This window comes from Nanorana parkeri, unplaced genomic scaffold (genome assembly GCF_000935625.1).
Source record: "Nanorana parkeri isolate BGI_ZX_2015 unplaced genomic scaffold, ASM93562v1 scaffold7, whole genome shotgun sequence".
NCBI classification, from domain to species: Eukaryota; Metazoa; Chordata; class Amphibia; order Anura; family Dicroglossidae; genus Nanorana; species Nanorana parkeri.
The window spans coordinates 2,655,366-2,672,348 of record NW_017306275.1 but is presented as its reverse complement, the minus strand read 5'-3'; the positions used below and the strand labels follow the sequence as shown (position 1 = coordinate 2,672,348).

General features: G+C 39.3%; 1 protein-coding gene across 2 annotated transcripts in view; it reads left to right on the top strand.

Moving 5' to 3' along the window:
• The window catches only part of TMEM200C (transmembrane protein 200C), a 65,033-nt gene extending 49,848 nt beyond the window's left edge, over positions 1 to 15,185 (top strand). For both annotated transcript variants that reach the window (XM_018553468.1, XM_018553476.1), the window contains exon 2: positions 12,918 to 15,185. In XM_018553468.1, coding sequence (XP_018408970.1) covers positions 12,954 to 14,588 — 1,635 coding nt within the window. In that variant the 5' untranslated portion in view covers positions 12,918 to 12,953 and the 3' untranslated portion in view covers positions 14,589 to 15,185. The remainder of the gene's footprint in view (positions 1 to 12,917) is intronic.
• The last annotated feature ends 1,798 nt before the right edge of the window (positions 15,186 to 16,983 follow it).

The following is a 16,983-nucleotide window of genomic DNA, read 5'->3' as shown; positions in this document are numbered from 1 at the left end:
GGGGGTGGGGGGGGGGGGGGGTTGCCAGTGAGGCTCTCTGTTATCCTCCTAGGGACTTTACTCTCAATGTTTTTGAGGTTGTGGTCAGGGTACAATGCTACATGTCTGGTGGGATTGCCCTAAGGTTGCAAAATACTGGACAGAAGTATACTAGGTCAGAAGTATATTTGATCACCAACAGGCATATTCCAAAAAAAGCTTAGCATTGCTCTCTTAAAGAGCCTAGCCAAGGTATCCCAGGACACACACCAGAACCCAATTTCAATATTTGTCTTGTTGCAAAGGTATCCATAGCAAGATCATCAAAAACAGCTATACTAGACCTTCAAATCTAGACAAATTACGCAAAGCTCACATGGATTATGATTCATGAAAAGTTAGTTATCATAATTAATCATAAACAAAGGGAATTCAGGATGTTCTGGAACCCGTTTAAAAAAGTTCCATAACTGAGGTTGGGGCTCTCCATATGAAAGTTGGAGAAAATTGGCTAAATGTCAATTTTTGTTGTAAGATGTGTTGTTACTTTAGTGTTCTGGTAAGAATAATGTAATTAATGTAATCTTCAGTGTAGATGGCACCACACTTTTATTGAATTAACAGTAAGTGAATACATAAATGTATCTATGTTGTGTTTCTTTTTTTCTTCAATTGTAGCTGATGAATAGGTAACATTCGTGTAACTACTATGTTGGTCCATTTTACTATACAAGTTCATAAAAACATTGAAACAAAAAATAACAACATACATTGAATAACCCATTTAAAGAAAAAAAAAATTACAAAACCAGCTTTTGCTCCAATAATTACCTTTAATCCAGAGGTTTCCTTGCTGTACTTTTCCAGCCACTAGATGTCCTCTCTCTCAGTATCACTCAACCTACTTCCTCTGAGCCCAGGTTGTCCTTCACTTGCTCTAAGTGATTGGACAGTGATAGAAAAAGCAGGACAGTGATGAGCTCATCTCTCTGTCGCTCTGCTTTCTCCTGCTATTTGCATGCTTCTTGTCAGCATATCAGCTGAAAGGTTAATTGTTCTGCTTCTTCCTCTCACACACCTGCTCTGCTATACAGGGACTGCAAGAGGTGAATACAGTGTGAAATTCGGATACTTACACTGCTTGTAATTTAAAAGTACATTTAATTGAATACAGATAGGGTTGACAGACCACCTTCCCCCTGAAATTATCCTGTTCCAATGCTCCAAGGTTGACCTGCCTTCAAAATTCAAGGCCTAATGGACGATGACTGGGACAATTATTATTATTATACAGGATTTATATAGCGCCAACAGTTTGCGCAGCGCTTTACAATATAAGGAAGACATTACAATACAATTCACAATACAATTTTTATAGTGATTGGATGTGGGGAAGAAAGGTGAGGTCCGAGTCAAGGATGACACACAGGACCTTGGCATGGGGGAAGGGATGGATAGTTGTGTTATCAATCTCAATCAAAATGTTGTGGGAAGGTGCACGGGCGGGAGGAAATATCATGAGCTCAGTTTTTGAAAGATTGAGTTTTAAGAAGTGTTGTGACATCCAGACTGATACGTCAGTCAGTAGATTAGTGACACGCAAGGACACTGAGGGCGTGAGTTGTGGAGTGGAAAGATAGATTTGAGTGTCATCAACATAGAGATGGTATTGGAAGCCATGTGAGTTTATTAACTGACCAAGGGAGGAGGTGTAGATGGAGAAGAGGAGGGCTCCAAGGACAGAGCCTTGGGGGACCTATACAGAAAGAGGAAGAGGAGGGGAGGAGTTAGATTTGTAGATTACACTAAAGGACCACATAGCTAGGTAGGAGGAGAACCATGAGAGAGCAGAATCTTGTAGGCCAAGTGAGTGGTCAACAGTGTCTAAAGCAGCAGAAAGGTCTAATAGCAAGAGTAAGGAGTAGTGGCAGTTGTTTTTAGCAGTTAGTAGGCCATTGGTGAGTTTTAGGAGGACGGTTTCAGTGGAATGTATGGGGTAAAAGCCGGACTGAAAGGGGTCCAAAAGGTTGTTATTAGTGAGGTGGCGACTCAGGCGGTTGTAGATAAGGCGTTCTAGTATTTTAGTGGTGAATGGGAGTAAGGAGATAGGTCTGAAATTAATTAGGTTGGTAGGGTCCAGTGAGGGTTTTTTGGGTATCGGGGTGACTAGTGCATGTTTTAGAGGGGAAGGAAAGATGCCTGTAGAGACTGAAAGATTGAAAATGTGAGTAAGAGAGTGTAGGATAGAGCAAGAGGGTGCCCAAAGTAGTTTTGAGGGAACAGGGCCTAGGGGGCAAGTGCTGAGGTGGGTGTCAGAGAGAAGCTTTGTAACCTCCTCTGTGGTGACAGGGTCAAAAGAGGAAAGTAACAAGTGTGATGGTGGGTCTGGTACATTAATAGGGGAAGTTGATTGGACAGTGGCGATCTGATCCTGAATTTGAATCTATTTTGTTTTTGAAATGAATCGCAATGTCCTGGGCAGTGAGCGGGGAGGAGCGGTACGTCACTGCCGTCATGACAGAGACATATAGTGGGAGGAGCCTGATCGTGTCGCGCAGAGGTAAGTCGGTTACACTATGTAACCTGGACCGGTATCTCGCTTTCTTGATGACTTCTCTGCGTGGCTACCCTACTTTCTCTCCTCAGAAATACCCATTATCATTCTTGGTGACTTTAACATTGCTAATAACATTAACACTCCAGCTTCCAATCAATTTCTTAACCTAACCTCTTCTTTTGGTCTTTTATATTTTACCAAAAAATTGGGTAATAATAAATGTTTTATAACATAACGTAGGGAGAACAGGTTTTTTTTCAAAATTTTTGTTACTTTTTTCATTATATAGTAAAAAAAAACCTGTAGTGGTGATTAAATACCACCAAAATAAAGCTCTATCTGTCCCCAAAAAATGGTATAAAATTGATTTCAGTACAGCGTTGCATGACGGAATAAATGTCAGTCAAAGTACTGCAGCGCTGAATACTGAAAAATGGCCTGGACTGGAAGGGCGTATGAACACCCCGGTCAGCAAGTGGTTAAACCACATTTGGGTCAAGGGTTGCACTAAGTCACCTGGATGAGGTAATTCAGCAATAGACTGTGCATGACTCATGGTTGTGAAACTCCCCACGGTGCATGATGCTCCACAGTTCACACGATCGCTCTCATTTATCATAGAGTGTATGTTGTAGAGCTGTAACCGGAATCACTGTTAACCCCCTTACATAACATAAGAGTGGCGTGTCCCATAGTGTGACACACTGGTCAGCCCTGAACTCTGCAGTTGTGATCCTGATCAGAGAAGAGAACCTCGCCTTGAGCGTTGCACATAGTTAGTCAGGTTGAAAAAAGACACAAGTCCATCGAGTTCAACCTAGGCCCAGGTGGCCGATATATCACAGCAAACCTCAAAGATATTGGAGAGAATATGCGAATGCAGTGGGTTTCAAAAGAGGAGAGGGATAGAGAGGGAGGTGAAGGCAGAACTTGAAAAAGTGCATTGTGGGGATAGAAGGATTCCCACTCCACCACCTCCTTTCCGTCCACTGAGTCTGGGTGAGTGTGTCCAGTGGAGGCCACTGTAGGAGAGGGCAGAAGGGGAGGCAGTGTCAGATTCCTGAAGCCAGGTTTCAGTAACTGCAAGCATGTTAAAGGAATTGGAGATGAGAAGACCATGCACAACGTGAGTTTGTTACAGACAATGTGGGCATTCCAGAGGGCACATGAGAGGGAAGGACTGGTTCTAGGAAGCCTTCCCCTCATGATTTCTCCTAGGGACACATTTATACAACTTTTTGGCATACATTTTATAAACTTACTATCATCTCTACAACTGTTATGGTGCTGTGTCATAAATGTCAATATGAAATAGGCTCTTACCTGCATGTAATGTGGACCTGCTCTCAAATCCAGACCTATGTGGGAGGTAGTTGGCACTAACATTGTTGCGGGGGGCTGACACTGCATATGAACCCCTTGATTATGCTTATAGGACTTACTGACACTATAAGTATTACCTACTACCAGAAGTTATATATTTTATATGCCTTGTATGTGAGGTGGGAGATGCTTCTCAGATGGAAGTTAATGAAATAAATAAAAATTAAAAAAATAAGAAGAAATAATTTAAAAAAAAATAAAAAGTGATAAAGTTTAAAAAAAATAAAGAAACAGTAAAAAAATTGAAACTTACCCTGCCGTCCTGCCATCTGGTTGCCATTCTCCATTGATGGGAAGGGGGGGTTGGCACGGGGCGGGACGTATCGCGGAACCTGGCCTTGGGGCGGCAGGGAGAGTAAATCGGCCCTGGCTGTACGGGGTATTGTTAATAGCCGGTACAGCAACCCTTCAGTTATGCTGAAACAAAAGGTTCCGGTGGCTGAAGTGAGCTGAAGGATTAGCCAAAGCTACGGCTATATCCTTCGGCTCTGTAGAGAATAACCCCCTATATGTTTTTAAGCTGATGCATTATATCTTTTTACATATACTAAATATATAGAATCTTTGTTTTACAAATAAGCATTTAGTGCAAGGTTCACAGATGACAGAGAATTCCCATATGGGAGAGCAGAAGGTGTTTCCTTTCAGTTCCGTCTCTAACTGAAACTTGTTACGTATCTGTCTGTAGGTTGGGGAAATGAGGGGGTAAGCATTCCGTTATGTGTGTACATTTCACTGTGAGCTATTAAGTTTTGTTAAGAACAGGCTTTTGTTTTCAAAAGATTTGTAAATAAATGAAAGTTACCCCTAATGAATGTGTTAACATTGTTTAAAAGTTTGGGAAAGACTTGTGGAACAGTCAGAATATTAAACTTTAGTTTTATCGAGAACATGTGTATGTCAAAAGGTTATGCCTATGCTACTTGGAGCCTTGTGGTTTTTATGCTTGCAAATTGCAATTAATTTCAAGCAGATGCTGACATTTTAACAATATTTCAATTTTAAATGTATGGATTTAATTGGAATCTCAACTTATGGAGTAGTAAAAATCTTAGATTGTGAAACATGCCTCCATTATTGCACCAACCATTGACAATTTGGCATGTTGCACTACACGAACCAAACTGACCTTTGCAACAGTTCATTTGTAGCAAGCTGTCAACATAACACCACTGGTTATCATGGTAAAGATTCTGGATCCCCATTGCACATTTGTTTGCTGTCACTTTCATATTTGGAATGTGTTCCGGATCACTATGAGTTTGTTACCACATGTCTGAACACTTATTATTTGGGTGACACAATTTACAAATAGATTCAAGTGGTTTGTTGAACACTTTTGTAGACATGTTTTATATATATATATATTCCAGCTGTGGTGAAACTACAAATCCCATTAGGCATTGCAAGACTGACAGCCACTGCTATGACTTCCAGAGGCAAATGCATGATGGGATTTATAGATTCACTTCAGCTGAAGGGTGAAGTTTGGCTGCCTCTGGTTTATTTATTTTCTGATGGCCTGGTGTGAATCTGTGGCAATGTGGGCTGTTGTGTACCTTGATTCTTGCACAATCCACACTAAAGCATAAGAAGAAGCTTACACAGTGCAAACTGATGTTAGAAGAAGCTGAATCAGAAATGAGAAAAATCTGTGGAGTCTGACTGCAAGAGATTATATAAAATGCAAATAATGGCAAATTAACTTTCAAACCCAAGTACAGTTCTGGTACTTCCCAATTATAATTATTCACTAATTTATTAATTTTGTATTGAGTTATTCTTTAATGGAATTTACACTTTGTACAATAAGATAACATTTCATTTTTATTGTAATTCTCAGATTATAGTCTTCTGTAAATCTTATGATGTGCTCATCAAAACATATGGCTTTACTATATAATAGTTTACATTTCTCTGAGAATCCAAGGCTTAGAAAATTTTCTTTTTTTATATTGTATAGATGTTGGAAGAATTATTCTCTGTGCCTGTGCTGCAGCACACTGTGTGACAGCAGTGGGATAAACAGAATGTCAGTGTGTCTTGTGTATGGCAGTTTTAAATCCCTGAGGTATAACCTGAGGCATATTTAACTGCTTATGCAATAATTCAGTCTGAATCCATTACTTCCATTTTTTCAGTGTTTCAGCCAGCACCACCTGGCAGCAGTGGCATTTGCCACAGGGGCTGGAATGCTTGAACGTATGTGTATACTGGTATATTTTTTTTTCCAGTTTTCATTCCATCAATCTTTTTCTACAGTTCAATACCTTGCTAGTCTGATAATGATACTCCATTCTTAGATATATAAATGATTAAATATATATATATACACACTGTATATATATATATATATATATGTTTGGTTATTATTGTATTATTATTTTTTGAGCGCAACACGTGATTTTTTTGGAATATTTGAAGGGATATTAAGGTATTCACTTTAAGTGTTGCCATGAAAGCATATTGCCGCAAGATATTTTGAATACTTGGTTATCATGGTAAACCACAGGCTTTTTTCCAACAATGTTGCTAGAGAGAACCTGGAAAATGTAAAAAGCTGAGCACAGCTCCAGCTGCTGGCTGCCTATGAAAGTAACAAATAGGTCACATGCAGAATGTCATATGTACTGCTGCACATTCCCATTAAATACTGTTTTTTCCCCAATTCTAACTTGTCCTCAATATTCAGTAAAGAGCTGCACTCTGCACGTCCACATTGGTGTCGGGGATTAAAAAAGAACTCTTTTTAGTGATGGGATTGGTTCCAAACTCAAAAAACTGTGTAATATCTATTGCTAGCTTTGGACCGTGCCATCGACCACCAGACAATCTTAAAGCAAGAGGAATCCAAGAACTTGAACACAACTATTTCAAGTACACTTATAATTTAGGAACCTTTACATATGCTGTATTTTTGGTGAAATTGTTTTTCTTTTATTTTTCTGTTATAAGAGCGATTGGTCTTTAACAGCTTGATTGCCTTTCCCAACACTATTGGAAACAAACTCATGGGTACATTGGTGGGAAGCCCATGGGAATCGTATACAGCTGCCTCACACTTATGCAGTGCAACATTTCTCTTTTAAAGAAAGTCTGAATATTGTAGGTATGTAGTTTGCGCTTTGCTTGCTTCAGGACTCTGAAAGTGTGGTGGGAGAAGTTGAGGGAAACTGTCACATAACAGTGCTCTCCACCTATTCGTGAGGGTTCACTGCAGCATGATACCACTACAGAGCATCGCAGGCTTTGTACTATGAACTGTACTTTGTGTTTCTTTTTAAAATGTTTTATGCAGGTGCAGTACTGTATTTCCATTGTCTTTTGTGCGCACTGTGCAGAAACCGTTCTTCTTTATAAATCGGACCCTAAGGGGCTGATGCATAAAACTCCTCTAGTGTCTGCAATGACATGCGAATGGCTTTCGCCCAGCTGTATGCTGGACTGAAGTTTTATACATTAGCCCCTAAGTGTGGAGAAGGGCGAGGGGGACCTGTTGTTGAATTTCTTTTACATAATTTTAGTTTCAAATAAAATAGATAATTTAAAATAAAATGATATACTCTCTTGAGTCTTCATACGGTTTGTCGAAAAAGTCAAGGAAAATAAATGATAATACATCCTTTTAGTTTTTAAGCCAATAGCAGATAGCGCATATAGACTAGTAACAGGGCTGCCACATTGAAGCACTGTCAGGAGCTGCAGACAATAAACAGAGCTACAATGTACTGGATGTGTCTGACACCAGATACAGGTCATTGCTGGTTACTATGGCAACTGGGTGATGGGGAGTAAAGAAAACCTAACAATGAACCTTGCAGTTCACTTTACGTAAGATAGCTTTCTGTGAAATGGCTGATGTTTCCCTTTTTTTTACAGAGTCTGTAGAGTCGCTTTTCTTGCAAATGACATTGCATATACTCCTCACTTAACAACTGAGTTCCATTCTTGTGACTAGGTCGTTAAGCAAATTGGTAGATAAGTGAGCAATAGAGGAAATCAGCTCTATTATACAGTACATCACTTAGGTTTGCATACTATAAATACTACAGTACATTAGTGAATACTGACTGACTGTGGGAACGAGACTGAGACTCTCAAAATACCTGAACAATGCCTGAATTCAATCAGATCGTTTAGGTATTTAGACAGCCAGCAGGACCGACTAGCAAAATACTGAAGCTTGGCCCAGTGGGAGATTCCTCCATCTACACAGTTTAGCATAGACGGAGGAATCTGTTGCACTTTTTCCATCTGACCATAGGCTGATAGAAAAAAATCTGTAGAAAATCTATAGGTGTATGGCCAGCTTAAGAAAAGGTGAAGCGAGATGAGCTTGACCCACGTTCTCGTACAGTGTACAATACTGACTAGTCAGAGAGCTGGTTGTCCAAGCAGTCGTTAAACAGGTAGGTCTTTAAGTGAGGAGTAGCTGTACTGGAATTAGTACTCCTATGAGAAATCTGAATGTAATCTAGGGTATTGACTGCATACCTACCACAATCGAAAATGCAATGCCAATGCAAAGGTTTCCTGCTCCCTTTTACACCCCAGTGTTTTACTGGTTGAAGTTTGTTTATGCATTACAAACCAATGCACAATTGTGCTTTCATTGACTACTTTTTCCTGGTCCAATAAATGCTAGGAACAGAAATTGGGAAGAAGAAACTGGGACTTTCTATCCAGCACATGCAACATTAACTGTTAAAAAACCACACAATACATAGAAAAATATATGATTTCATTAATAACCCGCATATAAAAACAATCTCTAGATAAGTTCATCTATTTAAACAAATTCACTGTTACATTTGTTATATATGAGACTAGCCACTGGTTAACAAAATTTTTTAGAACATCACTTGACCAAATATACAACTTATTACAACACAAAGGTCTACTTGTGTCATGGAACTGGTTTGCTTCCTCAGGACTAGACTTGTGGACGGCTAAACATTTAGTTTCTTTTACGTTTTGTTTCTATTCAGATTTTTTTTTTTTGCTTTCTTAAATTCAAATCCGTTTGATATTCCAAATTTGTATCGATTCAATGTCTTAGTTTTCGGAATTCAGATCTATTTGAATCTATTTGGATAGAGTTCGGTTGTTTTAAAAGCGAAAATAAAAAAACAGAGCGGGGTTCCCCTTCTCCAATTCATACTAGACCCCCCTGGAAGATCCCCCTTAGCCTGAAAGCTGGCTCCATACTGATTGGGTGGAAAGCCAGCTTCCCACCCAATCAGCATGGAGCCAGCTGCTCCATGTTCGCCTACAGCACTGCTAATTAGAGGAAATCTTCCTCTGACTGGAAGTTCCAATATCATGGAAGGTATTAGAGCATTTGCCCAAATACTCGTTATCTATACCGATACTAGTATTGGTATCTGTGCATCCCTAGTAAATACTTACCTCTGTCTCCTCCGCTTGCTCCAGGCTGAAGATCTGAAGCTTCTTGAGTGGCCATGCAGGATGATGGGGCAGGCACATGTGCAGTAGAGATCTTCGATGGGGAGAAGAGGAGAGACACAGTGGAGGTGAATGCATGCAACGTGCACATAGGACAGACACCGTGGGATCCAAGGAGTCTGCGCATGGATCGGAGACTGGCACCAGCACTGGAGGGACTGCTGAAAACTACTGGAAAGAAGAAGATGATCGGATCAAGAGGCATCATTTAAGGTAAGTCCTTAAAGCAGCATGGGGGTGGGGGGGACGATTGTGACTCTAATGTCACTTTAAGTATTCAAACCTACAACAAATCTCCAATGCAGATTTTAAGCGATGCTCCCCTGTCCGCTTACACAACATTTTCTGCATACATGGTGTCAAGTCTGCCGGTCAAACATTGGTTTGCAGAAGGTCTTAAATATGAAGAACAAATATGGTTAGCATACCCTAAGCATCCACAGAAAGAGGGGTAAAATCACACCAATCTGGCTGTTATAGATGGACTCAACATGGGACATGGCACCTGGCACCGTCATGTACATGGCACCTGGGAATGTCTCAGACTGGGAGGATGCTCATCCCCCTCCTCCTAGCCCGTCTTCCAATCCCCACTGTTTCCTCCCTGGAGGCATCACTTCTTTCATTTTTTTTTAAACATAGTTGAATTATTTACATCTGCAAAATCAAACATCAAATTAAATATCTTTAACCAAATTATACAACATTACAGTTCATAATTATACAAAAAAAGCAGATAATATCATGTGGACGCACAGGAGCTCTCAATCTATTTCCATAACACCTTTTCTATATAGGGTTTATTTATTTAATACATTAGTTTTATGTATATATACAGTAAGTGACCTATACAGGAAGGTCAGAGGGAAAAGAGGTGGGAGGAGATTATGTATTTCTATTGTGTCAATTTTTTTTAAATAATTGGCCTTATAATTGTTTTGCTTCTGATTTAAGCACCTTCTGATTCCACAAAATGCATAGAACTTTGGGGTCTATTCACCAAGCTGCCGAGGGCAGCCGAGTGAATGACCAATCTGAAGTGAAGTGAGCCGAACACTGTTCGGCTATTCACTTCAGGCTGGTACGGCTGATTTCAGCCATACATCGGCTAGCTTCGAGTGGCTTCTTGGTTACCAGTTAACCAGGGACGCTGATCTCTCTGAAAGTGGCCGGAGCCAGCCGATGCATATGCGCTCGGCTCTGCTGAGCCGCTCGGCCATGATCGGGAGCTGTACGGGCTATTGTGAATAACCCGTACAGCACCCCTTCGGTTCTACTGAACCGAAGGGGTCCTGGGGCCGAAGCTAGCCGAAGGATCGGCCGAAGCTACGGCCAGATCCTTCGACAGCTTCGTGAGTAGACCCCTAAGTGTTGTAATAAGTTGTATATCTTGTCCAAAGATGTGCTAAACATTTTGCTAAACAGTGTCTAGTCTCATAGATAACATATATGACAATGTGAATTGGCTTTAATAGATGAACCTAACTAGAGATTGTTCATTTTATCAATAAAATAATATATTTTTCTATGCGTTGTACAGTGTTTAAACAGTTAATGTTGTATGTGCTGGATAGAAAGTCCAAAGTTCTTTTTTCTGCTACTGACTACTAAGGGGATGCCAAAACCGCAACAGTAATTGGTTTGGGTTTTACCCCTCATTTGGTTCCTTATGTTCAATGAAAGCTTACCAGGGCAGACTGTTCCAAGCTACTGTTGTTTTTTTCAGTAAAGGAAAGTTACCCCTACAGAATAGTTTTTCATTGCTTGAGAGTTGCAGACTTAAAGTGACATTAAACCCTCAGATTTTCTAACATAAACCAATACTGTAATGTGTGCCTTACTGTAATCCATGGTAGTTTCCCTTCTCTGTGCTGCTCTTCCTTTTAAATCCTCGTGTCTTCTCATGCTTGGGGAGAACTTACCTTTGCAGCTCAGGGCCTCTTCCTGTAGTGCTGGCTCATGTTACAAACCTATACAAACCTATACACAGACACCATGGGGGTTATTCACAAAAGTGTGAAGAGTTTGGAGACGGCAGGAGAAGAGAACAATCTAGGACAACATAGCCGATTTGGAAAAATTCTCCAATTCAGCTCACTTTCTGGTTCAGCTATGTTGTCCTAGATTGTTCCCTTATCCTGCCTTCTCCAAACTCTTCACCATTTTGTGAATAACCCCTAATATATCCATTCCTGAGACAAGGCAGTCTGCTGCAAAACAGAAGTTCTGCCCAGCATGAGAAGACATGAGGATTTAAAAGGAAGAGCAGCAAAGAGAAGGGAAACTACCATGGATTACAGTAAGGCACACATTACAGTATTGGTTTAAGTTAAAAAATCTGAGGGTTTAATATCACTTTAAGGAACAACCAGAATATTATTGTTTAGTTTTATTGAGGATGTATATCTGCAAATGCATTGGCATGCTATTTTGAGTCTTGCTCTTTTATGCTTAAAAATCATCTCAGGCAAATCCTGACATTTTATCATTGTTTGCATTTTAAATATATTATTTATTTAAATAAATGTAAAGGTTTTATAAATCTTGAAATCACAACTTTTGAATTAGTAAAACGTTGACATTGTGAGACTTGCCATAGTTACTATATCAAGTATTAACAGTTTGGTATCTTGCACCACCAGAGCCAAACTGATCCCTGCAAGTTAAAGCCCCACTCTGGGCAACAGAGAAAAATTACCTTTGCAATGGGGCTTCCCACACTGCAAAGGTGAAATGCTTCTTCAGTCTAGGGGTAAAGCAATGAGCTGTAATACTTACGTTATTCCTTGCTCCCACAGACTTTCATCACACTTTGCAATTAGACCTTTGAACCTGCTTCTCTTAGGCGCCTTGTCCAGTGGTTGCATGTCATCATGTACAATGCAGGACCAGCACTACGTGAGGATGGCTAGAATCCACCCACAACTCAGAGCATCATAGAGAAGAGGTGAAGGCTGCCCAGGAAGCAAGAAATAAGTAATGAAGCTTATTCCTATACCTTTAGACTCAGCAAGCATTTAACCCTTGCAGTGCGAGGGGATCCACTACAAAAGTTTTTTTTTTTTTAATCCTGGAGTTCGGCTTTAATTTGTAACAAGCTATTAATGTAGCACTATTATCTTCCCATACTAAACAAAGTGTATGTGTGCCCAAAACTTTTTTGGGGAGCGTGGATAGCATGTGGAAGGATTAGAACCAAGGTCAAGTTTTTATTGCAGTCTGTTGAGGTAGTTTCATCATCTCCAGAACAAGAAGTAAGGATACATTTTCCAATGGGCACACTTATTCCTATGACAACTGTCCAAGAGAGGAATGACTAAATTTGTTAAGATTTCCTCTTATTTCCTGTTTCATTTCCAGGACAGTCAGTAAGGGGAAATCTCCCCAAAAGAATACAGACAGTAAAAAATAACATGACAGGGAGTTTATGCCTTCCCTTCTCTAACCAAAGTACATACGCTTTAATTGTGAATACTTAACATGGAAATTGTGTTTTACCTGGTTTAATTTTTTTCTCTTTTTAATTGCACAGGAGCTGGAGTGACTTGTGTGGCAGTTTGAGGTCGGCATGATTGCCACTGGAGGTCTTTTGAGGATCTCTGCACGAAAACAAGATCCTCTCAGACCCAAAAACCAAGGTCCGAAGAGAAAGCGGAAAGCAAAAAGGAAGCGCAAAAACGATGTGGTGGTAGTAAAAGGCAAACTTAAACTTTGCTCTGTGTCTGGATTAATTGCCCTGTTTGGAATTTTGGTACTTTTGTTTGGAATAGCCATGGCTGTTATGGGATATTGGCCAAAAAGCAGTTCTGTTTATCATGGCAGCCTAGGGACAAATCAAGCCAAACTTTCATCAGGTGATATAAATATTATCAGTACAAATTCAAGCCAATCATGGAGCCATCACAACAGTCAAGGAGCTAATCAGAATGCCTTCAAAGTAAGTGACACAAACCTAACAAGAAGCCTTCAGCAAAAAACATCACCTGGATTTCTTGCAGGTCTGTTCTCTGGATACTTGCACTCGGATAATCTTAAAGTTTTTGGTCCTCTAATAATGGGCATTGGAATATTTCTATTTATTTGTGCTAATGCAGTTCTTCATGAAAACAGAGACAAGAAAACAAAGATCATCAACTTGAGGGATCTCTACTCTACAGTGATTGATGTTCATGGCATGAAATCTAAAGATGGAGTTCCTTTAAATGGGTTTGTTAATTATGTGCAATCTCGGAGCATGGATATAAAAGGTGGTGACACATTTGGGGCTGCAATGTTGGCAAAGAGCTCTTGGAATTCTGCTCTTGGTGGACCAATTTCTTTCTCTCCTCCTAATCTAAGGGAAGCAAGGACGTCTTCTCCTAAGGTATATAGACACCCTACTGAGCAAATAAACATGAACGAGGAGGTATATAGTATTTACAGGGAGAGGTCCAACTCTGCTTTACCTTTTGACAGAATTTCAGGGAGAGATGAGGGTAATGATTCCTTGTCTGAATCACCTGACCTAGAATGGGGTAGGAATAGAACGTGTTCCATAGTCGGTCATTCCCTCAGTGCTTTTACGCTGCCTATTGTCAAGTTAGATAGTTGTCTCTTGGAGAAGAAAGAAGATCACGGGGAAGGAAACGAAAGTGCCAAAGACGTATCCCAGGGAGAGATTGAATTAAGTTTGACCAATTTTAGTCATGCAGACTTAAACTGGGAAATTCCCAAAACCCATAGAAAATTACCTTTTAGGCGCCAGAGCACAAGCTGTCTGCCTGACTTCAGGAGACCAATGTCACCTGGGCGACTGTCAGATTTGGGTAGCCAGTCATTAAGTAGCACAGACTTAGACTGTAGCCTTTTGGTGAGAGGTTCTCCATTTGGCAAAACAAAACCTGCTGTTCTTATGGATTCTCTTAACACAGCGCCATTGATAAGAAGAGATTCCCAAAGTTCAGGGTCTGACCAATCAAGCAATAAGGGCTACATTCATCTTGAGGAGGCAGGAACCTCCTTTGAGTCTATAGACACCTCAGCCAATAAAACTCAAGACTGTGATGAAACAGAGGTTATAGACATTGAAATTCCTTCGGAAGATACCAGCACAGAACAACACGTAGAACAGAAGCAGTACACTAATAAAGAAAAACTGTTGATGCTGTCCAGGTCTCACGCTAAGTCTGGTGATGATGAGGATATAGATAACACAAGTATTTAAAGCACACATTGAAATTTGTCCATAGTTTGTTCTGGAACATGCTGTATTACAGGGAACTTGCCAATATCCAAAGATCTGCAGTGTCAACAGTTTTAGTATGTATTGATAACCATCACCAACACCTGATTGTAACTGTATGTATGACTGAAACCAAACTGTATTAATAAACGGTAAAATAGCCCATCTTTAACTTTCAGTATGAATCAGATTATTTTTAACAGTAACTGTGCAATTCATTTTTAGCTACAGTAGATATTTTTTTTCCTGCTGATGGCATGTCAGTAATTGCTCGGTTATGGCGATTTAGTTTTGGCTTACTGAAATGCTAAGGCAGCAAGTCTGCCTGCATAGTGATAAACTGATTTATTTTTTAATAAACTGTTTTAGAGGTTTTATCTTTTCTTTGGTAACAGAATATTCAAATTAAGTTTAAAGAGACAGAATATTCAAATACATTTTAAAGACAAAGGAAATCAATTGAGTTTGCTCCTGTGGGACTGTTAGAATTTTATTTTCAAATAATTAAACATTTTCTGTAATACACTGTTTTTATTGGATGTTATGGTTATTAAATGACTAAAAGCATCATTATTATTTTAAAAAAATATAAAAAAAGAAATGTTTACATTCAAGTATATCACATGCACCAAAATGTATTTTTGTTATTTTTAGGTTTTGTTCTTCTTTTACCTCTTGCAGTATTTTAATAACGGCATGCAATCTTGCTTACAACAAGCAGACTTGAAATGCAGAATATATAGTATATTTAGGAATCTTTTTTGCTAGCTACCATAGAATTTAATTTCTATAAATGGAAATTAAGTGAAGTGCATGATAAAATGTATTTTTGCTACATTTCATATTTATTCAATGTAGATTTGCATCACTGGCCCATTTGTCAGAATGTCAGCCTTTTGATGTTTTCTATTATAAAGATTCTTTATAATAACAATGCTAATACTAATAATATAAATAAAGATAAATCATTTATTTAAAAAGGTACAGAGGTATTGGTAAATATTGTTAAAGTGAACACTAATGTTTCCTTTTATACCTTTTTATCTTACTGCGCAACCTGATATCGTGTGGGTTATATTTATGGGTAAATTGTAGCAATGTTTGTTTTAATGAATGAGAAATGCCATTTTGATGCCTAATACGTGTTCTTGATATTTAGAAGGTCCATTCACCCTACTGTTATGTATCCACGTATAATTACCATTTCTCCATGTTCTGTATGTTTTCATACACCAAGATAGATGTAGTCTTTCTCTTTTACATATCAAAGTGTGGTATCACTTATTGAAAAATACTGTAGCTTGCCTAAACTACAGTACCTGTGTGGTTTTTAACCATATTGCTGAAAATTTTCTATGGCTGATCTCATTATGATGAAAATGATGTCCTGCGGTTGTACAGATGTAATGGTGACTGCAGTTCATGAATTTGTTGTGCCTCATGAGAAAAAAAATGCCTCAGTAACCCAATAACTATGGCAATCTGATTGATTTCTTGAATCAAAGTTTCCATATTATAACTAGAAAAACTGCGGATACCATTAGCTGTGAGCATTCGGTCTAAATTGTATATATTGTATTGCCTACTTGTCCTGGGTTTTTGTGTTTTATCCAGGCAGAGCTGTCATTCAAGCCACTCTTCTACTGAAATCTCCTTAGGCTAGCTATATATGGCTCAAATTTTGGCGGACTTCTAATAATTCGAGACATAGGTAGACCTGTTGGCACCACTGTGCTCAACAAAAGTCGATTTAAAAATTAACTTAGTCAGGTGGAAAATGATTGGCCAAACAGGCTGTTTAATGAGTTTAGCTTGGATGGAGGAAACTATTGGTTTTCTTTCATTCATGAACAAGAGAACTAGCCTTAGTGACTATCCCGGTCTATCAGAGTGGCATCAGCTCAGCTTCTGAATATGCAGGTCAGGTATGCTATCCTGGCCCATTCTATGTTGCCCGAGTCTTTTGGGTTAAGCAGAGGATAATGTTCAGGGGCTGCAGTTACGCCTAGGAGCCGTCCCGGTAGATTTCTGCATCTGTTTACTATGCTGTGTTTTTGTCTTAGAATTGAGCAAGAAGGTATATTCAGTGGATAGGCAAGTGTATGTAGGAGCAAAAAAAACATATTTAGTACATTTCTGCAACACATGCATTTTCCATGTTTTGTCTCTGCAAGTACAGAAAGGTACTTGATGGTCCTGCCAGAAATCCAGTGAGGTTCTATCTTCCTGTAGTGACCTGACAGTGCTGATTCTGTTCCACTAAAATCCCAAGACATGTTGTCAGCCCTGCTTGTATTCTCATCCACTGGACTATAAAATAACTCCCTCTCCTTATCTCAGTAATATAAAGGGGTGTTCTGTAATCTAGCAAGGGAGA